The sequence below is a fragment of the Anser cygnoides genome, chromosome 18 (assembly GCF_040182565.1).
Source record: "Anser cygnoides isolate HZ-2024a breed goose chromosome 18, Taihu_goose_T2T_genome, whole genome shotgun sequence".
Taxonomy (NCBI): domain Eukaryota; kingdom Metazoa; phylum Chordata; class Aves; order Anseriformes; family Anatidae; genus Anser; species Anser cygnoides.
In genome coordinates, this window is record NC_089890.1 from 9,255,179 (window position 1) to 9,281,268 (window position 26,090).

At 57.8% G+C, this 26,090-nt stretch overlaps 4 protein-coding genes across 6 annotated transcripts; 3 read left to right on the forward strand and 1 right to left on the reverse strand.

Annotated features, from left to right (window-relative positions):
- Positions 1–563: 563 nt before the first annotated feature.
- On the forward strand, positions 564–4,904 carry LOC136786316 (aldehyde dehydrogenase family 3 member A2-like). The gene is made up of 9 exons (XM_066979757.1): positions 564–847; positions 1,141–1,372; positions 1,479–1,564; positions 1,893–2,101; positions 2,254–2,371; positions 2,501–2,642; positions 2,768–2,934; positions 3,419–3,518; positions 4,357–4,904. The coding sequence occupies exons 1-9, from the start codon at positions 686–688 to the stop codon at positions 4,536–4,538; spliced, it is 1,398 nt and encodes a 465-aa protein (XP_066835858.1). The 5' UTR covers positions 564–685; the 3' UTR covers positions 4,539–4,904.
- Positions 4,905–6,984: 2,080 nt separating this feature from the next.
- LOC106045817 (aldehyde dehydrogenase family 3 member A2-like) lies at positions 6,985–13,444 on the forward strand. 3 transcript variants are annotated; one of them, XM_066979753.1, is made up of 11 exons: positions 6,988–7,242; positions 7,536–7,767; positions 7,874–7,959; positions 8,221–8,429; positions 8,582–8,699; positions 8,829–8,970; positions 9,063–9,229; positions 9,713–9,812; positions 10,651–10,886; positions 11,855–11,978; positions 12,307–13,444. In XM_066979753.1, the coding sequence occupies exons 1-10, from the start codon at positions 7,081–7,083 to the stop codon at positions 11,933–11,935; spliced, it is 1,533 nt and encodes a 510-aa protein (XP_066835854.1). In that variant the 5' UTR covers positions 6,988–7,080; the 3' UTR covers positions 11,936–11,978; positions 12,307–13,444. The 3 variants fall into 3 exon arrangements, with proteins under 3 accessions (XP_066835856.1, XP_066835854.1, XP_066835855.1); XM_066979754.1 differs by lacking the exon at positions 11,855–11,978 and having other exon boundaries at positions 6,989–7,242; XM_066979755.1 differs by lacking the exons at positions 7,536–7,767; positions 7,874–7,959 and having other exon boundaries at positions 6,985–7,242.
- Positions 13,445–14,044: 600 nt separating this feature from the next.
- Positions 14,045–20,144, forward strand: LOC106045763 (aldehyde dehydrogenase family 3 member A2). Its single transcript, XM_048074260.2, is given in 12 exon segments — positions 14,045–14,271; positions 14,947–15,120; positions 15,311–15,542; positions 15,654–15,721; positions 15,724–15,738; positions 16,484–16,692; positions 16,832–16,949; positions 17,079–17,220; positions 17,315–17,481; positions 18,320–18,419; positions 19,097–19,332; positions 19,498–20,144. Coding segments are annotated over 11 exon segments (1,464 nt in total). The 5' UTR covers positions 14,045–14,271; positions 14,947–14,958; the 3' UTR covers positions 19,513–20,144.
- Positions 20,145–20,200: 56 nt separating this feature from the next.
- LOC106045815 (multidrug and toxin extrusion protein 1-like) lies at positions 20,201–26,029 on the reverse strand. The gene is made up of 18 exons (XM_066979751.1): positions 25,892–26,029; positions 25,395–25,574; positions 25,084–25,185; positions 24,804–24,872; positions 24,464–24,612; positions 24,322–24,364; positions 24,184–24,228; positions 23,740–23,837; positions 23,468–23,565; positions 22,838–22,951; positions 22,656–22,723; positions 22,316–22,424; positions 22,113–22,188; positions 21,965–22,034; positions 21,574–21,706; positions 21,180–21,274; positions 20,889–21,036; positions 20,201–20,770 (listed from the first exon to the last, which is right to left on the reverse strand). Exons 1-18 carry the CDS (start codon positions 25,970–25,972, stop codon positions 20,565–20,567), a joined length of 1,884 nt encoding a protein of 627 aa, XP_066835852.1. The 5' UTR covers positions 25,973–26,029; the 3' UTR covers positions 20,201–20,564.
- Positions 26,030–26,090: the final 61 nt, after the last annotated feature.

Genomic DNA, 26,090 nt, shown 5'->3' on the forward strand with positions numbered 1-26,090 from the left:
GCTCAGGTTCTCAATCAAACATCTCCTGCCGCTCTGTGCCAAGTCCCGGCGGTCAGAGCACCTCCCGCACTGCTTACCTCCCGCTTCTCCTGGCGGTAATGACTTCCCCATAACTAGTTCCCTCCTTCATTGTTCCTTAGTGGCCGAATAAAAACAGAAAACGCTGTCAGCTCCGAGGCGGAGGGAGCACGCTGAGACCCACGCGTCTCGCTGCTGCCTCCTGGGGCATTCCCCCTCCTCCTCCTCCGCACCCCGGACTTCTCGGGAACGGGGGGGGGGTCCTTGCTGCCCCAGGGCTGCCAGCCTCGCCCAGCGGCTGTCGGCCCCCAGGCGGGGTCTCTGCCTTCGTCCAGCCGGGCACAGCCCGCGGGGAGCCGGCACCGGAGGCCGGGCCCCGACCGGCAGCCGCCGGGGTCTGGGGTGGCTGCCGCTGCGCCCCCTCCTTCGGGGCCTTTTCCCGCGAGTTTGCCCCTCTGGCCCCGCCCCCATGCACTTGGCCCCGCCCCCCAAACCCACAGGCCCCGCCCCCAAACCCACAGGCCCCGCCCCCGAGCGCCGCCCGTTGCTTCCATTCCCCCGGGACCGGGGAGCGGCCCCGCGCCCGGCCGGCCCCGCACGCTTCGGGGTGTCGGGCGCTCGCAGGCGCACACGGGCAGGCTCCGGTCCCCCGCAGCGCCCGGCGGGCATGGAGGGGATGCAGCAGGTCGTGGGGCGGGCCAGGGCGGCCTTCGGCTCGGGACGGTGCCGCCCGCTGGAGTTCAGGATGCAGCAGCTGAAGAACCTGGAGCGGATGGTGCGGGAGAAGGAGGAGGAGATCGCGGCGGCCCTGCGGGCGGATCTGCACAAGGTCAGCGGGACGGGGTCCTTCTGCCGGGCGGGGCGGGGCGGCAGCCGGGGGAAAAGCGAAACCCCCCCGGGTTTTGTCCTGCTCGTTGAATCGTGAAACGGCTCGGGCCGGAAGGGGCCTGAGAGCCCATCCAGCTCCGACCCCCTGCCGTGGGCAGGGTGGCACCCACGGGGTCAGGATGGGCAGGACCCACCCAGGCTGGCCTTGAACGGCGCTTGTGCGGCTGGGTGAGCTCCGTGGCCACCCCTGGGTGCCCGCTGTCAGCACCCCTTGCAAGCTGCCTGTCGTCGCAGTCCGGGCACAACGCGTACACCCACGAGATCCTGACCGTGCTGGGGGAGCTGGCCCTGGTCATGGAGAAGCTGCCGTCGTGGGCGGCCCCGCAGCCGGTGAAGAAGAACCTGCTGACGATGCGGGACGAGGCGTACATCTACCCCGAGCCGCTGGGGGTGGTGCTGGTGATCGGAGCGTGGAACTACCCCTTCGTCCTGGTGATGCAGCCGCTGATCGGGGCCATCGCAGCAGGTGGGGACCCGCGTGTGGCCCGAGTCCCCTGCAGGGTGTGCGTGGGAGCCCATTGGAGGTGAGAGGAGCACGAGGACTGAGCAGCCACGCTGGGCTTGTGTCCTAGGCAATGCAGTGGTGGTGAAGCCGTCAGAGGTCAGCGAACACATGTCCCAGCTGATCGCTGATATCCTCCCCCAGTACCTGGATCAGGTGAGTGCAGCTTTGCATAGGGCGCGTTGTTCATCGACATCTTGCGGCTGCTCCAGTGCAGCTGCCCCAGGCCAAGGGAGAGCCGGGTGGTCACCCGTGCTGGAGGCTTCAAGGTGTGGGAGCAGCTCCACAGCCTGACTCAGCCCTGGCCTCCAACTCTGTTTCTTCTGAGTTTGCACGGGGCAGTGCGATAAGTGGAGTTTTGTGTTATTAGAAGGAGCAGAGCTTGCAGACTAGCCCATAAGCGAGTCTGCCTTGTGCAGAGCTGCTCACCAGATGTAATTCATTTGAGTCAGGGTCGATATAAGGCTGTCGCTTGTCCCTGCAGGAGCTGTACCCGGTGGTCACGGGAGGAGTGCCTGAGACAACAGAGCTGCTGACGCAGAGATTCGACCACATCCTCTACACCGGGAACAGCGCCGTGGGCAAAATCGTGATGGCAGCGGCTGCCAAGCACCTGACGCCCGTCACCCTGGAGCTGGGTGGGAAGAGCCCCTGCTACATCGACAAGAACTGCGACCTGGCCGTCGCCTGCAGGTCGAGCTGCCACGGGCCCAGGGCAGGGGCTGAGCGGTGGGGCTGGGGATGGTGAACATGTCTGGGCCGCTGTGGGCCCATGGGTAACGGTGTGGTGGTGCTGGGGACTGGAAGGGGCTGAGCGTGGTGGAACAGTCTCCCTCTTGCTGTAGGCGGATAACGTGGGGGAAGTACGTGAACTGTGGGCAAACCTGCCTTGCCCCAGACTACGTCCTGTGCGAGCCATCCATCCAGAGCCAGGTGGTGGAGTACATTAAGGCAAATCTGCAGGTGAGGCTCTTGTGCTGTGGCCACTGACCCCGTCTCCTCAGAGGTGTGAGTTTGTGACCTGGCGGCCCCGGAGCTGTGGCCGTGCTGCAGGTGCGTGAAGGGCTTTGGTTCTGCTCTGCCCTTTGTCAGGAGTTCTACGGGGAAGATGTGAAGAAGTCTCCGGATTACGAGAGGATCATCAACAAGCGTCACTTCGAGAGGATCGTGAGCCTGCTGGAAGGCCAGAAGATCGCCCACGGGGGAGAGACGGATGAGGCCTCCCTCTTTATAGGTAGCTGTGGCGCGTGTTGGGCAGGGGAGGCAGTGGCGGGATGCAGGCAGCGGCCATGGGCCCTAAGGTGGACCCCATGTGTTGTGCTGCTGACCGTGTGTCCTGTGCCCTCCCGCTTGCCTCAGCACCCACCGTCCTGACGGACGTTTCTCCGGAGTCCAAGGTGATGGAGGAGGAGATCTTTGGCCCGGTGCTTCCGATTTTGTCAGTGAAGGGCGTGGACGAAGCCATTGAGTTCATCAACAGTCGGGAGAAGCCCCTTGCCCTCTATGTCTTCTCCAACGACAAGAAGGTGGGTCAGGGCTCCGTGCGGCTCGATGCTGGGTGCAGCCGTTCCAGGCACGGCTCGGTGCTGGGCCCTGTTTGCTGCTGTTTGTGGGAGGATTGCAGTTTTTGTCTCCTGTGGGACAGACATGTCCGCAGGCAGAGTTGCCAGAACCTCCCAGGCACATGCTGAAGCTCACAGCATCTACATGGCATTGCGAAACAGAAGGGTGGATAAAAGGCTGAATTTCCTGCTTGGGATCTAGCTTGCCATGCAGCTGTAGGTGATCCTAGGGACTTTTAATGTTTTGCTTTGGGGGAGAGTTCCCGTGTTTCCAGCTTTTCCATTTCAACTAGTGTTGTGTGGAGATGGCTTGTCTGAGGTGTCAGCCAGAGAAAGTGAACGTGAGAGCCTGTTGTCCCATGGCTCCCTTCCCGGTGCTGCTTGGTGACGTCTGGTCTCTGCTGGGCCTTTGTAATTTTGTTGTTGTTGTCATTTTTTCTTGCGTCAGGTAATCAAGAGAGTCATCACAGAAACCTCCAGTGGGGGCGTCACTGTAAATGATGTCATCATGCATTTCTTCCTCCCAACCTTACCCTTTGGTGGTGTCGGTAAGTTGCTGGGGCTCCTGAAGCATCGTGCCTTGCTGCTTGTTGTGCCATGGCACTGCAGTGGCTGTCCTGCGTACAGGAGTGTACTCCTGCGCCTGTCGCATGTGAAGGGCCTCTGTATAGCAGGCCTCAATAACGACAACAAATTCTCCATGTCCCTTAGGAGAGGGGCTAAGAGAGGGAAATATGTTTGGTACATGTTGTTGGGAGGATTGAAGCGTTTAGTGCGGATTCATCTAATTTCTTTTTATTATTTTTCAAGAAAGCTAGTTGAGCTTTCCAGAGAAGGATTTGGATGCTACGGTGCTCGCAAATTGATGGTGAGGCAGCGGCGTTCTGCTGCTGTGACCATCACATGCTGTGCTGGGACTGAGAAGCAGAGGAGTACCCTGCAAGGGAACTCAAGAGAAACCCTTTTCACTCAGTATAGGTTGGGTCTGGGAGGCACATGTGGTGTTTTGAGGGAGGGAGGGAGCAAGATCCAGGGGAGTGCTGGGCATGGCTCAGATGCGTAGGGAACGGCACCTACAGGGACACCCTGAAACCCTGGAGTTTGTGCAGTCAAAGGAAGGTGGGGAAGAGGAGAAATGGAGTGCAGATGGACGTCTTAGGGACTGAGAAGTTCTGTGGAGAAGGACACATCCTCTCTGCAGGAATGTAGGGGAAAAGTTATGCTTTAGAACTGTAGCGAGCCAAAATCCCGGTAGGTAACTTGCACTGCAGCTGGCAAGCAATGGAAACTTTCCTGTGTTTCTGCTTGCCGTGCTGGTGGCCACAAGTAGCCAAAGGCTTGGCGTGCCAAGCCTGTGGTGTGACCTGGCCGGGTTGTGTGTCCCAGGGAACAGCGGGATGGGCACCTACCACGGCAAGCACAGCTTTGAGACCTTCTCCCACCGCCGTGCCTGCTTGATCAAGGACCTGAAGTTGGAGGGTTTGAACAAATTCCGGTACATGCCTAACAGCCAGAAGAAGGTGGATTGGACCAAGTTCTTCGTTTTGAACCGGTTTAACAAGGTCTGAGTTGGACTGTTGTTGAAGTGATTATTGTGAATTTCATGGTTGTGGCTCATTAGATACGAAAGATACCACATGAAGGAGATGAACATTTATTGCATCTTTGCACTCAGCAGGGTTATTAATAAGGCCCCTTTTTGCCACATCTTTTCAGACAAAGTTTCTGCTAGTTTGAAATGGAATTGATATTCATCAGAAGTGCCTCACATCTTTCTTGTATTATACTGGAAAATGCAAGTCTTGATCGGGATGTTTAACTGTTCATGTATTACCTAAACAGACGGGGTAGATTTGTCATTTAACCAACTAATGAATTTCATAAAATTTTCTATATAAAATAGAAAGAGAACAAGTGGCTCAAAGGGGAATAAAGCTATTACGTTGGGTGTTTTTTTTACTTATGCTAGTACTACAGGGATGCAAGTCGGCATTATTTGTTTAGAAATGCTTGTCGCAAGGGAAGTTCTCACCCAGCGCCACTCCGGGGTGACTCAGCTGATGTTTTGCAACACTTAAAGCAACCTCAGCTTGTTTCTGGTCCATAGCTGGCTAAAAGATGTCCCTGCCAAGGACGAGGGGCCATCTCCCAGGCTGGCATCACGGTGCTGCTCTGTCATTCCTGTCAACACAGGGGAGCCTCAGGTTTCTGTGAAAGCAAGGCCCGGTAGCAGTCTCCTGGCCCCAGGATGAGATGCAGCTGGGATGAGATGCAGCTGGGATGTTTACCTGCTCTGTGTGCTGCCAAGCACAAGCAGCACTGCAATGGCATGGAAATCCTCTGGCTGAAGGGTGAAAATTTTCAAGCAGGAGAGCAGACGCTGGAAATCAGCCACTGTGGAAAGCACGGGTAAGTAACGGTCTCGATGTTCCTGCAGCCATCCTGTTGTGGGTGTGCTGACTGCAGAGGATGCGTTGCAGTGCTGACACCCAGGACACAACGTAATACTCCAAGAGTTCAGACTCTTCCTCTGGCTGCAGTAGCATGAGCCCCTTGTCTAATTTTTCTTGGACTCTCAGGCAGCATGGCATGCAGACAGAACTTCAACAACCTGTGTGCAAGCATGTTAAATAGGATAAAGGAGAGCGTGTTAACAAGGTGATGCTCCTATGAGAGAAGTTCCCACTTTTCCTCCTTGTGTCGTCTTTAGTGCGAACCCAGCTCCTTTTCATGTATCACAGTGCAAGGGAGCCATTAAGCCCAGCCTGTTTGTCTTTACATAGTGCCTGCTGCGTGCAAGTAGGGGCAGTTGCTCATCACTCTTTTCCACAGCAGACTGGTTACTGCTGTGGTTTATACAATCACTTGTGAAATGTTCATGTGCTGGCTGAGCCGCAACCCCCAAGTTGTTTGCAAAGCCACCCAGCTGCAGGATGGCCAGGCTTTGTGTTGGGGGGAGCGGTGGCTCAGGCACAGCACCTTGGGCTTGAGCTTGCCCCCTACCCTTGGAGAGACCCTGATCTGGGAAAGCATCATGGAGCTGGAGCTGAGGTGAGGGGAGCAGGGGCCAAGGAGGCTCTGGGCCTGGATGTAGGGCTCTGGGGCAGCCTGGGAGCTGCGGGGCAGTGCGTGCTTGGCTCCATCTCAGGGGCACGAGCACCCGGCTCCTGGCCCTGCACGGCACAGAGGTGAGTGAGCAGGTTTAGGATTAGCTGGGCATGGTTTTGGCTGAGGAGCTTCGCAGTAATAACGTATGGCCCCTGTAAGAGCGTTGGGTATGCTGCCTGAGGAACTGCGGTGTCTGAAATGAGAGCGAGTAGCAGCTCTGCGGCAAGTTCCCAATAAGCCGCTGCAGTTCTTGGAAGCTGGGGCGGGACTGATTTCACTGGATTTAGCCCGGCCTTGTGTCAGTGCCATTCCCTGATGTGTGACTCGTGTTCGCCACGTGAGCGCTGCGGCAAGGTTACGCTGATCAGCCTCCTGCTCATGCTTCTTTTGCCTCCGTATCCCCCACGTGTGTTTTCAGTGCCCCGCTCTCCCTTGGCTCACTGTGACCGCAGCCCCCGCGTGTGTGTGTGTCCCCCCCAGCAGGGGGAGCTGGAAGGGCCCCACGCTGCTTCCAGCAGCACCAGGCTCAGAGACGCCGTGCCGGGGGGGGGGGGGAGTCTGGGGGAAAGGCCGCCCCGTGCCACTTGCCCTGCTTAGATAAGGGAGCCCGGAGGGGGGGGGACTTTGCCCCTGCCCCGTTGCTGCCAGCGGCTGCCGGCCCCCGGCGGGGCGCGGGGACCTGGAACCGCGGGAACGGCCTCGCCTTGGCCCCGCCCCCTGTGCCCAAAGCCCCGCCCCCGCTGCTCCTAGCCACGCCCCTTCCCTTTAGCCACGCCCCCCTCGCCGCTTCCATTCCGGCCGGAGGGGGGCGGCCCCGCCGTACCCCCCCCCCCCCCCACACCCGTACGGGATGGGCCCGGCCGCGCCGCCGCCCTCCCGGCGCCGATTGGGCAGGGGGCGGGGCGGGGCGGGGCGGCCGGGGAGCGGCTGGGGAGCGGCCTCCGCCCGCACGGCCCCGTCCGGCCCCGGGCTGCCCTGAGCGGGGCGCAGCGCCCGGCGGGCATGGAGGGGATGCAGCAGGTCGTGGGGCGGGCCAGGGCGGCCTTCGGCTCGGGACGGTGCCGCCCGCTGGAGTTCAGGATGCAGCAGCTGAAGAACCTGGAGCGGATGGTGCGGGAGAAGGAGGAGGAGATCGCGGCGGCCCTGCGGGCGGATCTGCACAAGGTCAGCGGGACGGGGTCCTTCTGCCGGGCGGGGCGGGGCGGCAGCCGGGGGAAAAGCGAAACCCCCCCGGGTTTTGTCCTGCTCGTTGAATCGTGAAACGGCTCGGGCCGGAAGGGGCCTGAGAGCCCATCCAGCTCCGACCCCCTGCCGTGGGCAGGGTGGCACCCACGGGGTCAGGATGGGCAGGACCCACCCAGGCTGGCCTTGAACGGCGCTTGTGCGGCTGGGTGAGCTCCGTGGCCACCCCTGGGTGCCCGCTGTCAGCACCCCTTGCAAGCTGTCTGTCGTCGCAGTCCGGGCACAACGCGTACACCCACGAGATCCTGACCGTGCTGGGGGAGCTGGCCCTGGTCATGGAGAAGCTGCCGTCGTGGGCGGCCCCGCAGCCGGTGAAGAAGAACCTGCTGACGATGCGGGACGAGGCGTACATCTACCCCGAGCCGCTGGGGGTGGTGCTGGTGATCGGAGCCTGGAACTACCCCTTCGTCCTGGTGATGCAGCCGCTGATCGGGGCCATCGCAGCAGGTGGGGACCCGCGTGTGGCCCGAGTCCCCTGCAGGGTCTGCGTGGGAGCCCGTGGGAGGTGAGAGGAGCACGAGGACTGAGCAGCCACGCTGGGCTTGTGTCCTAGGCAATGCAGTGGTGGTGAAGCCGTCAGAGGTCAGCGAACACATGTCCCAGCTGATCGCTGATATCCTCCCCCAGTACCTGGATCAGGTGAGTGCAGCTTTGCATAGGGCGCGTTGTTCATCGACATCTTGCGGCTGCTCCAGTGCAGCTGCCCCAGGCCAAGGGAGAGCCGGGTGGTCACCCGTGCTGGAGGCTTCGAGGTGTGGGGGCAGCTCCACAGCCTGACTCAGCCCTGGCCTCCAACTCTGTTTCTTCTGAGTTTGCACGGGGCAGTGCGATAAGCGGAGTTTCATGTTATGGGCAGCGAGGCTGTGAGGGTCAATATAAGGCTGTCGCTTGTCCCTGCAGGAGCTGTACCCGGTGGTCACGGGAGGAGTGCCTGAGACAACGGAGCTGCTGACGCAGAGGTTCGACCACATCCTCTACACCGGGAACAGCGCCGTGGGCAAAATCGTGATGGCAGCGGCTGCCAAGCACCTGACGCCCGTCACCCTGGAGCTGGGTGGGAAGAGCCCCTGCTACATCGACAAGAACTGCGACCTGGCTGTCGCCTGCAGGTCGGGCTGCCACGGGCCCAGGGCAGGGGCTGAGCGGTGGGGCTGGGGATGGTGAACATGTCTGGGCCGCTGTGGGCCCCTGGGTAACGGTGTGGTGGTGCTGGGGACTGGAAGGGGCTGAGCGTGGTGGAACAGTCTCCCTCTTGCTGTAGGCGGGTAACGTGGGGGAAGTACGTGAACTGTGGGCAAACCTGCCTTGCCCCAGACTACGTCCTGTGCGAGCCGTCCATCCAGAGCCAGGTGGTGGAGTACATTAAGGCAAATCTGCAGGTGAGGCTCTTGTGCTGTGGTCACTGACGCCGTCACCTCAGAGGTGTGAGTTTGTGACCTGGCGGCCCCGGAGCTGCGGCCGTGCTGCAGGTGCGTGAAGGGCTTTGGTTCTGCTCTGCCCTTTGTCAGGAGTTCTACGGGGAGGATGTGAAGAAGTCTCCGGATTACGAGAGGATCATCAACAAGCGTCACTTCAAGAGGATCGTGAGCCTGCTGGAAGGCCAGAAGATCGCCCACGGGGGAGAGACGGATGAGGCCTCCTGCTTTATAGGTAGCTGTGGCGCGTGTTGGGCAGGGGCCCTGTGGTGGGTCCTGCTTGCTGTGCTGCTGACCATGTGTCCTGTGCCCTCCCGCTTGCCTCAGCACCCACCGTCCTGACGGACGTTTCTCCGGAGTCCAAGGTGATGGAGGAGGAGATCTTTGGCCCGGTGCTTCCGATTTTGTCAGTGAAGGGCGTGGACGAAGCCATTGAGTTCATCAACAGTCGGGAGAAGCCCCTTGCCCTCTATGTCTTCTCCAACGACAAGAAGGTGGGTCAGGGCTCCGTGCGGCTCGATGCTGGGTGCGGCCTTCCCAGGCACGGCTCGGTGCTGGGCCCTGTTTGCTGCTGTTTGTGGGAGGATTGCAGTTTTGTCTCCTGTGGGACAGACGTGTCCGCAGGCAGAGTTGCCAGAACCTCCCAGGCACATGCTGAAGCTCACAGCATCTACATGGCATTGCGAAACAGAAGGGTGGATAAAAGGCTGAATTTCCTGCTTGGGATCTAGCTCGCCATGCAGCTGTAGGTGATCCTAGGGACTTTTAATGTTTTGCTTTGGGGGAGAGTTCCCGTGTTTCCAGCTTTTCCATTTCAATTAGTGTTGTGTGGAGGTGGCTTGTCTGAGGTGTCAGCCAGAGAAAGTGAATGTGAGAGCCTGTTGTCCCATGGCTCCCTTCCCGGTGCTGCTTGGTGACGTCTGGTCTCTGCTGGGCCTTTGTAATTTTGTTGTTGTTGTCATTTTTTCTTGCGTCAGGTAATCAAGAGAGTCATCTCAGAAACCTCCAGTGGGGGCGTCACTGTAAATGATGTCATCATGCATTTCTTCCTCCCAACCTTACCCTTTGGTGGTGTCGGTAAGTTGCTGGGGCTCCTGAAGCATCGTGCCTTGCTGCTTGTTGTGCCGTGGCACTGCAGTGGCCGTCCTGCATACAGGAGTGTACTCCTGCGCCTGTCGCATGTGAAGGGCCTCTGTATAGCAGGCCTCAATAACGACAACAAATTCTCCATGTCCCTTAGGAGAGGGGCTAAGAGAGGGAAATATGTTTGGTACATGTTGTTGGGAGGATTGAAGCATTTAGTGCCGATTCATCTAATTTCTGTTTATTAGTTTTCCAGAAAGCTAGTTGAGCTTTCCAGAGAAGGGTTTGGATGCTACGGTGCTCGCAAATTGATGGTGAGGCAGCGGCGTTCTGCTGCTGTGACCATCACATGCTGTGCTGGGACTGAGAAGCAGAGGTGTACCCTGCAAGGGAACTCAAGAGAAACCCTTTTCACTCAGTATAGGTTGGGTCTGGGAGGCACATGTGGTGTTTTGAGGGAGGGAGGGAGCAAGATCCAGGGGAGTGCTGGGCATGGCTCAGATGCGTAGGGAACGGCACCTACAGGGACACCCTGAAACCCTGGAGTTTGTGCAGTCAAAGGAAGGTGGGGAAGAGGAGAAATGGAGTGCAGATGGACGTCTTAGGGACTGAGAAGTTCTGTGGAGAAGGACACATCCTCTCTGCAGGAATGTAGGGGAAAAGTTATGCTTTAGAACTGTAGCGAGCCAAAATCCCGGTAGGTAACTTGCACTGCAGCTGGCAAGCAATGGAAACTTTCCTGTGTTTCTGCTTGCCGTGCTGGTGGCCACAAGTAGCCAAAGGCTTGGCGTGCCAAGCCTGTGGTGTGACCTGGCCGGGTTGTGTGTCCCAGGGAACAGCGGGATGGGCACCTACCACGGCAAGCACAGCTTTGAGACCTTCTCCCACCTCCGTGCCTGCTTGATCAAGGACCTGAAGTTGGAGGGTTTGAACATATTCCGGTACATGCCTAACAGCCAGAAGAAGGTGGATTGGACCAAGTTCTTCGTTTTGAAGCAGTTTAACAAGGCCCGCTTGGGACTGATCTTCTTGGCCCTGCTGGGGGTTGTGGCAGCAGTGGTGATAAAGGTGAGCTTTGGCTCTTTGCTCTCTACCTGAGTGCATGTGCAATTCATCTTATCTGCTTCCAGTTCTTTCTTTGCAATTGCTGTCCTTTCTTAGAGCCTGGCCTGTTTTTTTTTTTTTTTTTTGTCCTGACACGATATCTGGCCTATCTGAAATTACTAATATCTCTTCACTCTTGCAAATGGTATCTAGAATAGGAATGTCCTTAGAGATATCTCCTAGGTAGGCTTCTGTACTATTTCTTGCTCTGCCCTGGGTGGTGACACCGCTGAGAAACTCCCTTCAGAGGTACACGGAGGTTGGTGTATTTTGGACAGGTCTCTCAGGTGTGATTTGATTTTCAGGGCTTGCTTCAGCAGGGCAGTGCAGAGGGGAGGCTGTGATATAAAGCTGAGGTCTGTTACAAGCTCTTGTTCGTTGCCTGGTTGCAGCCCCTTTCTGACCTCAGCTCAGTCATTTCTCTTTCCTCCCCTGTTTCCAGTTGGGTAGTGAGGAAGGGTTGGATGTCCTTGTGTCTGTGCAGGAAGCAGAAGCCTGCTGGCAGCAGCTGGAGGACTCAGGGTGCCTCCTGAGGTGGAGCAATGGATCTGAAACTCCAAGAGTTGGTTCTCTGTGGCTGGCAGAGCAGGCACTATGTGTGCCTGCACTGGCTGCTCCTCGCAAAGCTCAGCTGAGCATCCTTCCTGGCCCTGCCCTGGGGATTTAGTAGCCTTAAGGGAGCAGCCATTGCTCAAAAAGGAGATGACAGTTCGTTGTTCTGTGTTGTTACTGCTGTGAGGGGAGGTGCAGGAGCCCAACCAGCAGGAGGAAATAACCAGTCTCCACATTTGAGTGCAGGAGGAAGTGCAAGAGCCAACAACTCAGCTCAGGCCTTGAAGTAACAGCCAGGGAAGCAAGCCCTGTCTAGGTGAATGACTCCTCAGTGAAGAAGGGGAACTCACAGCATCTTGAAATCATTTGGGTTTTCTCAGAATCACCAATCTGTGCTGAAGAGAAAAGCTCTCTTGATTGTGCTGGCTGTTCAGAGGCTGGGCTGGCTCAGTGGGTGTTAAGGAGAAGCAGGTTTCAGAGCACTGCTGTTGCTGTTACAGTGAGGTAGGCATCTTTTTCTTTTCCTGTGTGCAGACCTGGTTTGAAATTGGGTGAAACTTTGTTAGAGTAGTGAATGTGGGGTTTGGAGAGGTTCCCCCTGGCACCAGAGAGCAATGCTTTCCCTGGCAGCAGTCGGAGCTCATTCAGTGTCCAAGATAACCAGCAGCGTGTGCATGCCAAGGGAACAGGAGGCAGGTGAGCTGCTGCCAGTGACACCCTGGGGAAGCAGAGGGGAGCGAAGGGGCTTTGCTTCATGCTGTTCTAAAAAGACAAATGGTTTTGTTTCAGCAACTTCATCACAGGATGGTGGTGTTGTGTTTTGCTTTCACAGATGGCTTACTACTGAAGAGAGGAGAAGGCACCATAACCCGTGTGCAAGATATTCTGAGTGCTCACTTTGTGTCTGTTTCTGTGTCTTTTTTTTTTTTTTCCTTTTGAGCTGGGTTATTTCAGTGACCTGTTGAGCACAAAGAGTAGCCCTGGAAAGGCACTGAACAGGGAGAAGCCTTGGACTCTTGTTTACTAAAAGGCCATAATGAAAGAAAGGGACCTTTGGGTACAAGCTCTCAAAAGGAAAACTGAAGAGCAAGAAATACCAGTACCTACCACCACCCCGTGCCATGCAGAGCACGGCTTCCAGGAACACACACCCTGTGTCTTACACCAAACTGCTTAGCTTCCTTCAGTGACAAACAAGAGCTCACGTTTCAGCTGTAGCTGGGCTGACATTGTTTTCCCTGCAGTTTTTGGGATGGTTGCTCTTCTGTCGTGCTCCAAAGAGCCACCCTCTTAGTGACAAGTCTGAGACAGGCTGTGCTGGCTAATGATTTGTGCCAATAGTGATGGTTATGAATAAACCAAGCTTGCCTTCTAATTGAGGTGAAATATTCCTGCATCCCTATGAGTGAGAATCATCCATAGCTGGTCAGGTGATGTAGGCTGCCACCCTTTTTGGGGCTCTAGTTTTCATCACATGCCTGTTAACAATTATTTGACAATTAGAAGATAACAAAGAAGATATATGCATTGCTTGTGTTTTACTAATAAGAATATCTTATGCTTGTACAAAAAAAAAAAAAACCTTTCGTGGCCTGTAGAGAGAAGTGGTAATCATGAAAAACCTGTTCCTGGTCAGAGAGTCCTTGAAGGGAAAACAATGACAGAAAGTGTGTGTACTCCTTTGTGTTTGAGCTTCTGGGTCTGCTATAATCTTGCACTGGGTTATAATATGGGACCTGTTCTAGCTTGGGGAGACAATACTGGAGAAATTTAAGATGAAAGGACCTAGTAAAGAAAGGACCTGTTTAAAGAAAATTTAAAATGATGAGAGCAAGAGGATGTAATTCTTAGAAAATTGTATTCGCTGTGCAGGAGGTGGGACTTCTTCATGTCTGGTGAAAATCCATATAAGTATTTTTAATGATATATTTTACAAGTACAAAATAAACTCTATGAATTTAAATAATGAAGTAAGTGTGGTAAGTCACTGCAGTTTCCTGTGGAATCCTGCCTGTCCTCTGCCACTCCTGGTTCCGGCCAAACATCACAGATGTGTTGCAAGGTGTCAAGCTGATCAACAGATGTGCCCCAGGACAGGAACGCAGATCCTCAGCGCAGTGGTCTCCCTGCTCTTGGGGAATGAATGGTATGACTGGCTGGACCATTTCTGCTCCTGCCCTGTGGAAATCCATCCATCCAGTGTCTCCCACCTGCAGATGCCAGTTTGGGATTTGCTCTCACCTGGACGATAGCGCAGGCTCCGTGTTGTTGACTCCCGACAGCTGCAGCAGCACACGAAAACATCCCCTGGCTCCATGCTCTGAATCAGAGCAAAGCCACGTGGTCTCACAATCAGGCACAGGCCTCTGAGTCACTGCCCCAGCTGAAACGCTGCCATTGCAGCACAGCCAGCCCTCCTGGGACGAGCACGACCGCTTGTGTGCCTCTTGATGGTAAACAACACGCAGTAGCGGGGCTGCGCCCTGTGCTGGAGAGGCCATCGGGGGTCCCTGCTGCCTGTCCCGGTGCTTCAGCGAACCCGAGAAAAAAAGGACAAAAAGGACAAAAAGGAGCAGTGCTTTCTCCCATGCAGAGCAAAGAGCTGTGATTCAAGGTTTGTGTATTCGCAGCACGAGGATATATCTGGGTAAAGGGTGCCTTGTATCTAAGCAAGAGCCCTGGGCCTGAGCCAGATATTCTGTTGTGGGAGGAGAGTGCTCCAGCTGTGTCAGGGGAAGGGCTTGTCCCTGCTCGTGCTTGCACTGGGAGACCAGCTGAGAGAGAAGCTGCTCTGAAGGTAACTTTCCTTTTTTCCTTTTTTTTTAATGAGTCATCTCCTTTCTTGGTTGGCCTCAGGTTGGTGTTGTGCAACGGTGGAAGAGAATGGGGAAGGGCAGATTGTAGTGGGTGCAAGGGAACCTTAGAACTTCATTTTGTGAGGCAGGGATTGTGAGCAGACTTCTTGTCCCGACTAAAGCCGAAACGCTGCCCTGGGAGGCAGGATGAAGCCTCCATGATGTTTCCTAATGGCAGCGTCATGTGAGGGCCTCACAGTGTGCCGCAGTGGGCTGGCTGCTGGCACACAGCTCAGACTGCAGCTGCTGCCATGCAGGACACAGTGATCTCCATGATACGGCTCCTTAGAACACACCTGTGAGCAGAGGGGAGGGCAGCAGATAATTTAAGCCCGGAGAAAGCACCTGCAGGGAGATTCACCAGCTGTCCTCAGAGGTTGCTGTGAGAGGAGCCCTCAGACTGAGGAGGAGGGTGGGCTGCTCCACGTGGCTGCCTCAGGAGCAGGAGGACACCCAACAAGGTGAGCACATCCCAGCCTTGCTCTGGGTGTAGCATTGCTCAGTGGTGGCCCCATGTTGAGCGTTCCCAGCACTGGAGAAGCCGCCTCTGCCTCATGGCAGTTCGTGCAGTCTGCCCGGGGCCCTGCGGTGTGGTGAGTTCGCTGCTCTCCCCGCAGCGCCCAGCAGCCATGGAGGGGATGCAGCAGGTCGTGGGGCGGGCCAGGGCGGCCTTCAGCTCGGGACGGTGCCGCCCGCTGGAGTTCAGGATGCAGCAGCTGAAGAACCTGGAGCGGATGGTGCGGGAGAAGGAGAAGGAGATCGCGGCGGCCCTGCGGGCGGATCTGCACAAGGTCTGTGGGCAGGGGCAGTTGCCAGCTGAGGGAAAAGCAGCAACCCCTGGGGCTGCCTTTGCCCTGCTGGGTTTCTCCTGATGTCCCACATGGACCTGGATGAGCTCAGTGGCCTCTCCTGGCTGCTATGGTGGGCGCGGGAGGTGGGTGCCTGTTATCCACACCCTCAGTGAGCTGCCTGTCGTCGCAGTCTGGGCACAACGCGTACAGCCACGAGATCCTGGGCGTGCTGGGGGAGCTGGCCCTGGTCATGGAGAAGCTGCCGTCGTGGGCGGCCCCGCAGCCGGTGAAGAAGAACCTGCTGACGATGCGGGACGAGGCGTACATCTACCCCGAGCCGCTGGGGGTGGTGCTGGTGATCGGGGCCTGGAACTACCCCTTCACCCTGATTGTGCAGCCGCTGATCGGGGCCATCGCAGCAGGTGGGGACCTGCGTGTGGCCCGAGTCCGAGTAACCTGTGGGGTCTGTGTGGGGGCTGTGAGAGGTGAGAGGAGCACGAGGGCTGAGCAGCCGCGTTGGGTTTGTCTCCTAGGCAATGCAGTGGTGGTGAAGCCATCGGAGGTCAGTGAGCACACCTCCCAGCTGATCGCTGATATCTCCCCCAGTACCTGGACCAGGTGAGTGTGGCTCTGTGCCTGATGTTGGGACTGTCTTGGGGAAACACCTGCCTTGCTTTCAAAGGGCCCAGTGTGTTAGAGGTGAATCAGTTGCCTGCTATCTCCAAAAGGGCATAAAAATGAGAGATGTGGGAAGGCTTGAATTAGTCTTAGAGTACAGAGACGCACTGATATATTCTTCCTGCTTTCATGTAGCCTATTGGGCCTACATAGTCTTCCTGTCTTTTTGACGTTCATCTCAGTATAAAGGCCTGTGCAGGTGTTTCTCACTGCAATAGCTGCTGTACGGGTTGCTGGCCTGTAGGTAAGCATGATTTTGTGCCGAATTCTGCCTGTGCTTAGCTCTTCCTGAGAATCAGGGGCTGTTTGCTTAGTGGCTGTCAACCTTCACTTTTCACATCCTGCTGTGCTTAGAGCATAGAGCTTTGTTTCTTCTCCACTTGTCTGACATCAATTGCCCTGTTCCAGTGAGGCTGTCCCACTTACAGCACGGCTCTGCTGTACAATTTGCTCTCAGGAACTAATGCATTCTTTAGGTGGGGAGGGAGAGCTGAGGAAGAGGAGAGCCGGGTGGTCACCAGTGCTGTAGGTTTCAGAGTGTGCAAGCAGCTCCGCAGCCTGACTCAGCCCTGGCCTCCAACTCTGTTTCTTCCGAGTTTGCACGGGGCAGTGTGATAAGTGGAGTTTCATGTTATGGGCAGCGAGGCTGTGAGGGTCAATATAAGGCTGTCGCTTGTCCCTGCAGGAGCTGTACCCGGTGGTCACGGGAGGAGTGCCTGAGACAACAGAGCTGCTGACGCAGAGATTCGACCACATCCTCTACACCGGGAACAGCGCCGTGGGCAAAATCGTGATGGCAGCGGCTGCCAAGCACCTGACGCCCGTCACCCTGGAGCTGGGTGGGAAGAGCCCCTGCTACATCGACAAGAACTGCGACCTGGCCGTCGCCTGCAGGTCGGGCTGCCACGGGCCCAGGGCAGGGGCTGAGCGGTGGGGCTGGGGATGGTGAACATGTCTGGGCCGCTGTGGGCCCATGGGTAACGGTGTGGTGGTGCTGGGGACTGGAAGGGGCTGAGTCTCCCTCCTCCTGTAGGCGGATAACGTGGGGGAAGTACCTGAACTGTGGGCAAACCTGCATTGCCCCAGACTACGTCCTGTGCGAGCCGTCCATCCAGAGCCAGGTGGTGGAGTACATTAAGGCAAATCTGCAGGTGAGGCTCTTGTGCTGTAGCCGTTGTCCCCGTCACCTTGGAAGCGTGAGTTTGTGACCTGGCGGCCCCGGAGCTGCGGCCGTGCTGCAGGTGCGTGAAGGGCTTTGGTTCTGCTCTGCCCTTTGTCAGGAGTTCTACGGGGAGGATGTGAAGAAGTCTCCGGATTACGAGAGGATCATCAACAAGCGTCACTTCAGGAGGATCGTGAGCCTGCTGGAAGGCCAGAAGATCGCCCACGGGGGAGAGACGGATGAGGCCTCCTGCTTTATAGGTAGCTGTGGCGCGTGTTGGGCAGGGATGCCCTGTGGTGGGTCCTGCTTGCTGTGCTGCTGACTGTGTGTCCTGTGCCCTCCTGCTTGCCTCAGCACCCACCGTCCTGACGGACGTTTCTCCGGAGTCCAGGGTGATGGAGGAGGAGATCTTTGGCCCGGTGCTTCCGATTTTGTCAGTGAAGGGCGTGGACGAAGCCATTGAGTTCATCAACAGTCGGGAGAAGCCCCTTGCCCTCTATGTCTTCTCCAACGACAAGAAGGTGGGTCAGGGACGTGCTTCCCCCAGAGGAGGCTCTGTGTGGCTCAATGCTGGGTGCAGCCGTTCCAGGCATGGCTCCGTGCTGGGCCCTGTTTGCTGCTGTTTGTGGGAGGATTGCAGCATTTGTGTCCTGTGGGTCAGACGTGTTGCCAGAGCCCCCCCAGAAGCACATGCTCGAAGGACCCTGGTCTTGCACCTGGTCTTGCACCCCATGTCTCGGCTGGGTGCTGCTTCCTCACAAGTCCCCTGACCCCATGCAGGATCAGGTGCTGGCTCAGGAATTCAGGTCAGGGATCAGCACTGGCACAACACCACCGCACAGTGTGTGGGAGGGCTGAGCTTTGCCCAGCTGGTGCTGATCTGCTGCTTAAGTAATGTAAAACTGAGTCAACAACACGTAGGGTACCCCCAACAAAACCTTTTGGGTCTGGGTTTGTGTTCAGTGTCCGTGTTTGCCTCTGCTTCATTGAGCCCCTTCCCTGTCCACTGGCCCTGAGCCAGGCGGTGTTTTGGGGCTGCTCCTGCAGCTGGCAGAAGTCCGCCACGTGTGGCCATGTCTTTAGGTGTCATCTGACTGAGGTGTCCCACCAAGGCCTGCCCTGAGCCGTGTCACCCACAGAGCACTTTCTGTAGGCACCCATGGCTCCCATGTCTGGCGGGACAGCCCCGTTGGCTCTCCAACACGACAGCAGCAGCTGCTGAAGCTATAATATTTACCTGATGTGGTGCGAATGGATACAAGCACAACCCTGGCACCCGTGTGCCCTTTGTAAGAGCACGGGGGATGGTGGCCTGTCTTGATTTTCCTCTATTCTGTGCCATCTCTCATTTTGGTTTAGCTGATCAAAAGGGTGATATCGGAGACCTCTAGCGGCGGTATGACTGCCAACGACGTCCTCATGCACTCCGCGGTCATGGATCTGCCCTTTGGCGGCGTGGGTAAGCCCCTGTTACACGTACTTGATTTTCGTGCCCCAGTGGCAGTGTCTGATCCTAGTTCTGCCATCCCCATTTGGCAATTTAGGATCTTTTAGCTGCGTTTTCCCATTAAATACATTTCCATAGTGGGTACCTTTGTGAAATGGCTTATTAGTGGTTGGAGTAGCATTGGTGCTGGCCCTGAGAGGAAAACTCTGGCACATCTGCGTGGCTCCAGTTCCCCCATGTAGAGTGAAGTTGCCCAGGGGTGAGCAGCTGGTTGAACCTCCGTGGCTTTGTGGCAGAGACAACCTGGCTGTGTGCAGTGGGCTGAGCTCTTGGGTGTTTCTGACAGCAGGTTGCTGTACGTCCTCTTTACATCCCACCGTGTGAAAGAACAGCCCGCGTCCCTCCCTTGTAATTTCAAGGGTGTGTGCACAGAGCCAGCCTGAGCTGCAGCAGCAGTTCAAGGCAGCGAGCTGTCCTCACTTATTTCTGGCGGGTTGTTAGAGCTGCTTGTTGCTTCTCTGCCCTGGGGGAGCACAGCAGCTCTTCTCAAGTGTGAGAAGCACAGTGAGCAAGCTTTCCCTGTGTCTTTGGGGCTGCAACGCAGAAGTTAAGAAATGTGGCTGTCATAATGAGTGAGAGGCTTGGCCTGCCAAGCCTGTGGTGTGACCTGGCCGGGTTGTGTGTCCCAGGGAACAGCGGGATGGGCGCCTACCACGGCAAGCACAGCTTTGAGACCTTCTCCCACCACCGTGCCTGCTTGATCAAGGACCTGAAGATGGAGGGTATGAACAAACTCCGGTACCCGCCTAACAGCCAGAAGAAGCTGGATTGGGTCAAGTTCTTTGTTCTGAAGCAGTTTAACAAGGCCCGCTTGGGACTGATCTTCTCGGCCCTGCTGGGGCTTGTGGCAGCGGTGGTGATAAAGGTGAGCTTTGGCTCTTTGTTCTCTACCTGAGTGTGTTCCCAGCTGCATCCCCTGAGCCTCACCACGTCCCAGCCTCCATCCACCATTGCCTCGGGCCTCACTGACGGCCCTACAGGGCTCTGTTCCCTCTCTGTGGGACTCAGCCACATTTCTGTGCCCCTTTAGGTGATGTTCCTGTGACGAGGGGTGCTCTGTACTCAGCTGCACATCGGGCCCGTAACTCATCATTCTCATCCTGCATTCCTATTCTTGCTGCAACTTCTCTTCCAAGGCATCTGACCCACTGATGAGGGAGAAGCAAATGAACCCCAGTTAATGAAAAGGTAATCGGTCTGCTGGACCGATGCAGACTGAAGCCATCGGTCCTGCCTCAGCAGCACAGGTGGAAGGAGGTAGTGTCTCTGTCCTGCTCTCCAAATAGAAGCCCATGGAAAAGCTCTTGGGCACGGGGGGATCATGCCACAAGCACATCAAAGGAAAGCCACGTGTTACTGAGCCCATCATCTATATAACGTGTCTCCTGTGATCCCTATATAAAGCTGTCTCATAGTAGCAGGAAGCCTGACAAAATGAATGTGACAAATGGGGACTGCAGGAGCGGCAGGGACATGGCACTGTTGGTGCACAGCATCTGGTGCTGGGCACCAGCAAGGGGGAGCTGCTGTGACCCAGCTCTAAGGAAGAGCCTGAGCAGCTGGTGATCTTGTGCATAATTTCATTTCTGATTTTTGGTGTACTGGTAGTCTTTTACCTCTGAGACTGTAACTGGAAGCCTGACCCTTGCTGAATAAAACCTTTCTTTTACCGCGAAAGCCACGTGGGGCCTGGGACTATGAGGGGCAGGGCAGCAAGTGCCAGGCACAGGACCCAAAGGAGAGCCAGCCTGAGCCCGGCTGGGTTTATTCTTTATTTGGCGTTTGTCGGAGCAGCAGCGTGAGCCGGGCTGTGCAGCTCTGGTCGGCAGGCAGCAGTTGGCAGTGTGGGCAGGGAAGGGGCTACCCACATGCTCGGTGTGTGTCGGGCAGCCCAGAGCAGCATTTTGGGTGTTGGAGCAGCTGTAGGGCCTGGTCCCAAGCAGGATCTGAGGAGATGCTGCCAAAGGCTGAACGCATCTGCTCTGATGGGACATGCGGGTGCTGGATTCTTTTGCTGGCTGGTCTGTGCCTTGTGCATCTGTCAGTCAGGAGGGGCCTCCGTCCCCAGAGGAAAGTCCCTGGAGTCCCAGGTGCGAGTCAGTGTTTGCTGGTCATGAGCTTTATTACGATGCCGAGCGCAAGCACGGTGACGGCTGCAGCCACTGCCAGCCCGCGCCGGACGATCAGCTCCTTGGTGGACATGGCGCTGCCCGGTGGCTCTCCCTGGGGCTCTGGCTGGAAGGTGGCTCCCTCCAGCCTGGTGATGCCCGTGAGCACCACGCCGTTCTGCGCTTCCACCCCCGCTGCAACGACAAGGGAACGGGGTCAGCAAAGGCTTTGGGGCTCAAGAGTTTTGCCTGAGGTCCGACAGTGCTGTACGAGCACCGCAGGCACGCGTACAGCCCCAGCCCTCAGCCGTACCTACGCAGCCCCGCACTGCAGCGGCTGGGAGGTGAGCGTGGGGTGGTGGGGCCGGTCCTGTACCAGAGGGCAGTGCTTTGCAGGGGGGTTCGGGGCCCGGGTGCAGCTCCTCTGGTGGCAATGGGGTCACTCCTGCGCGGTGCTGAGCCTGGGGGAAGAGCCGAGCGCAGGGAAGTGGCCGTGGTCCCGGATGCAGAACCCTGGGTTTTGCCATCCCAGCCCACCACGATCACAGTGAGGCTGCCGGGGACCATCCAGCAGGGTGGGCATGCTGCCGCGGTGTGCGGTTACCTCCTCGGCCGCCTTCCTCCAGTCCATGCGGGAGATGTAGACGATGAAGCAGGTGCAGAGCATGGCGACGCAGACGAGCATGCTGAGCCACAGCCCTGCGAGGGCACGCCGGCGTCAGCGGGGCACCACCGCCAGACAAACCCAACGGGGACATCACTGAGGTCAGCAGGGACATTGGGATGGGGCTGCCCAGCAGAAATGCTTTTCCCCAGTGTATTTAGAGCTCCCAGCAGTTGCAGGGACCATCCCAGTCCGCCCCAGTGTGCCCAGTCCCCAGCAGCCCTGCAGAGCCAGGCAGGGGTCATGGCAAGCCAGTGGCGGTGCAGGGGGAGCTGCGTCCATCCGAGGGGGAAGATTTTGGGGGTGGAGAGCTTCCCACCCCTGGGGTTGGTACCTATGACACCGATCCTGGCCACGAAGAGCAGCACGACTGCCAGGGGCAGGCCTATGCCGTAGTAGCTCACGGCGTTGAGGATGGCGCCGAATTTCTGCTTGCCTATGCCTCTGAGCACCCCACTGCAGGCACCCTGTGGGGAGAGGGAGGGAGGCTGGGGCCATGTGGTGCACCTGGGGCCGAATTCGGGGCTGTGCTGCTGCCCCAGGGTGCTGAACAGACCCTGAGGACAAGGCTTCCCATGCCTCTGATGGCTATTTCCGTGTCTCTGCCCCATCCTGAGGGATGGCATCTTTACATGAGCTTGGTGTTTTCTAAGGGGTACTCCCAGGTAGTCGATTTTCAACACCGAGGTCCCCTAGTGACAGTAGCAGTGTCCCCAGGGACTTACACACATGGCTTCGAACAAATGGAAGACGACGTAGACAGGCATGACCCAGGCCACCAAGTCAACGATCTCCCTGGGGACAGAGAAGAGCCAGCGGTCGCTTTTAGGAACAAACATCCGTGCGCCAGGGCCAGGAGCTGGGGACACTCACTTGTCGCTGGTAAAGATATATCCCAGCACGTCCTTTGTGGCGGCTAAAATGGCCCCCATGGCTACGCAAAATAACCCTGGAAAACAGAGCCAAGAGCTGAGAGCATCCTGACAGCGACGGGGAGCCCGGAGCAGGTGGAGGCAAAGATCAGGGGATGGCACCACCACCTGCTCCCGCTGTGCCGGCCGCGGCGCAGCCCTGACCTGTGCAGAGCAGGCTGGTGGAGGAGGACCTCTTGGATGTCTCGACGTCGCCAGCGCCCAGTGCGTTCCCCACCTGCACGCTGGCAGCCGTGCCGAGCCCCAGCGGGATCTGCAACCACAGGGTTTTGGCCAGGTAATGGGGCCAGTGCAGCGACAGCAGCAGCAAAGGGGGAAGGAGAGCGGGGTTTAATTTAGGATATCTCCGTGGGAGGGGGAGGCAGGAGCAAGGAGAGGGGGGAGATGTGGAGACCGGAATTGGCTGGAGTTGATTTTGGCTGTGTATCCATGCTGGGACTCCCCTTAGGGAGCCCGGTCTGAACTAAAACCCCCCAGCCCTTACCATGAAGGCGACGACGGACACCTCATAGATGATGGACTGCGCCGAGAGCTCCACGACGCTCAGCAGCCCTGGGGGCAGAAGGGCTCAGCGCCGGGTTCAGGCACCCCCAAAATGCCATCTCAGCCCCCACGCTGCCTGTGGTGCCCCATCGCACCCTGGCAACCCCCCTCCTCCCCGCTGACCTATCAAGAAGCTCCCAATTTCGTAGGTCCACCACTCGATGCACATCATGAGCATGCTGGGGATGGCCAGGGAGGTGAAGCTGTCCCATTCCAGCAGGCACTCGCTGGACCAGCCTGCGGAGCGGAGAGGAGACACGTCACCCGATGGAGACCAGAGTGACAAAGCGTCACCCCTGAGGGTACCCAAGGCAGCTGGACATGCCACTCGCACCGGGACCTGTTTGCAGATCCCCAGCACGACACCCGTGGGCTTCATGGCACCTCCGGCCACAGAGCACGCACTCAGGAGCGCCGCTGGTGGAGCGGAGCCATGCAACGCCCAGCTCAGCCCTCCCCAAGCAGAGCACCTGAGGACAACTTCGTGCCTACACTTTGGGGCACACACATCTGTGCTCATCCGGCTTTGGGGCTGAACCCTCAACGCCTCGGCAGGAGGTTTCCTTCCTCCAGAATTAATGTTTACTGCGCGGCACTCGGCCAGCGCTCACATGACGAGCTGCCACCGAAGCGGCGCTGCGTTCCTGGGCTGGGGTTAATGTTTCCCCTCTAGGACTAACATCAGTCACTCAGAAGAATTGCTGGAAGATTTAGGAACGTGTGTAAAGCAGGAACCGGTCAGCGATGCCTTACCTCCCCACGTCTTCACGTGGAGCTTCTTGCCTACAATATACAGGAACAAGAAAATGGTTTGAGAATACTGAGCAACAGTGTTGGCCCAGGCAGAGCCCCTGGAAAGGAAACGAGAACGGTCGTTGGCATCACACTCACACCTCCCCAGGAGCAGGGTGCTGGAACCCAGGGTCCCACCATGCCCCATGAGCAGGAGCTACAGCTTGTGGTGCTGATTTCCCCACAAAATCACTTTTTTTTGTGTTGTTTTTACCCCCAGGGGCACTACTCACGCGATTCCCAGGTGGAACACGTAGAGGAAGACGCAGTTGGCGATCACGTTGACGATGTTACCGACGATCCCGCTCAGCACCAGGGGCCACATGATCATCTGCAAACAGGAGGGGATGGGGCTGCAGCAGCTGCGGGGAGGCCCTCGCCAACCCCAGTCCCCGCAGCTTTCACAGCCAGAGAGGGAACTTCTGATGTTGTCGCCAGCTCGGAAAATGAGCACTTTGAAGGTAAAATCCCAACATGGGGATGTGGGAAGGGAAGCTCATCAGGCAGAGGGATGCAGTTGTCTGTGTGATGGGGTGATGTCCAGGGCAGAGCTGCTCCGTGGTGCCTTGGACAAATGCTGCCTTGCCGTGGGGAGTGGCATGGATGAAAATCCACGTGTGGTTGAGGGATCCCTGAGTTGGGAGGATCCTCCATGGGCTCAGGGCTGTGGGACCCACCTGGTTCTGCAGGTACCTCGTCTCCAGGTTGTACAGAAAAACCGCCTGGAAAGCAAAGGGGTGCATGAGCCAGGGCTGGCTCTGAGTGCAGGCTGGGCTGCAGAAGTGGAAAATGCATGGCCAGCACCCAGGACTTACCGGGAGAGCAGGGACAAATGCCATGACATAGAGCTGGGTTAACCTGGGGGACATGAGAGCCACGGTCAGTGAGGGACCATGGCCACCATCCCCCTGTCATGCTGGAGAGGGACAAAGCAGGGTCCCCTGGAGGCCACCTGACCTGGAGACCTCAGGGTCCTGGTGGAGGAGGAGCAGGAGCTGCTCGATGTTGATGAGGATGGCACAGCAGGGGAAGCAGCAGAGCAGGAGGATGAGGGTGGCACGTTGTAGGATCACCCCCACGCGCAGCAGGTTCTTGCTGCCGTAGGTCTGCGGGTGAGAGGATGGCAGTGAGTGCTGGTCCTGAGCACGCTGGGCACTGCCTGGGAAGGACTGGGAATTTCTTTGGGAGCTCAGCACTCCCTGTTACGGGGTGGCTGCTGGGGCTCTGCAGTGCCTGGGCAGCATCAGGTGATGCCAGAAACCCCTGTGTCTTTAGGGTAAGTGGCAGTGTTACCCACCTGTGATATCAAGGTGTCACACGCTGAAGACAAACCGTATCCTACAGAGATGGCAGTAACATTTATAACCTGGAAAAGGGAATAAGAAATGACAGCAGGGGAGTATTTAAGGCTTTCAAGTAGGGAGAGAGGGAGAGCAGCTAAAAGGAAAGAGAGAAATCTGAGATCTCCTCTGTCCCTGCAGGTCACAGGCAGCCCCAGCTCCGTCCCCGTATCCCACCCCAGCATCAGCGGGTCGGGGCTGGTACCCAGCACCGGGGCAGCCCCGCAGCGTTCTTACCGCAATGGCCAGCGTGACGGAGGCCAGCTCGACCTTGCCCAGGTGGCCGCAGAATATGGAGCTGACGAGGTGTATCAGGAAAATCATCAGCTGGATCAGGATCTGAGTGCGGAGAGAAGAGGCGGAGGTGAGCAGGGGTAGCTCTGCGGGGGACACTTCGGGGCTAGGGGACAGGAGGGCAGCGTGTTTAGCAGCCCTCGGGGTCCATCTCATCCAGGAGCTGTTGAAGGCTCCGCTGGCCGAGGTCCCTGCTCCTCGCTGTGTCGGCTGTGGTTGGTGCAGCCCCGGTGCTCGCCTCCCAGGGTCCTTACCAGCGGCCCTGCCAGTACCAGCAGCTTCTTCGTGTCCTCCCAGAAGTTGTCCGGTACCAGGCGCTGAAGCCAGCGGCGTTTCTTCCCGCAGCCACCGGCCGGGAGCGCGTGCTGCCCGGTGGCCATCGGCTCGCTGAAGCCGTTCTCCTCCGGGAGGCTCGCCCGCTTCATGCTGCCGCTCTGCCAGGGAGTGAAACGACCCCTTCCTCTGCGCTCTGTTAACGCTGCCGCGTGCCACGGCTCCTCCAGGGCGAGCAATGTGTAACCCGGGGCGTGAACTTCAGCCAGGCGAGCTGGCTGCGTGTGCCCTGCGGCCAGCAGTGATGGGGAGCGCGGGCAGGGGCAGGGCAGGGCACGGGGCTGGGAGCAGCGCGGATCCTGCGTCCCACCGCGGGCAGCGCGGAGGAGCCCGGGCGTGCAGCGCAAGGTGCTCACAGCCTGCCCCAAGCTGGTGTAGGGGCTGAGACTTCCCAAATCACCCCCGTGAGCGCTCATACCCTGCTCCTGCTCTGCTGTGGCTCTGCCGGCCCACGAGCGAGACGGTCGTCGTCCTCTTCCAGCAGAGACGAAGGGTTCATGGGTCCGTCTGCTGTCAGCTCCTGACTCCAAGTGCTTCACCGGCAGTTGCTGGGCCCCTCTCATCCCAGCAGAGGTGGCCAAGACAAGCCGGCCCCATTGGCTCCAGCTGTCGGCCTC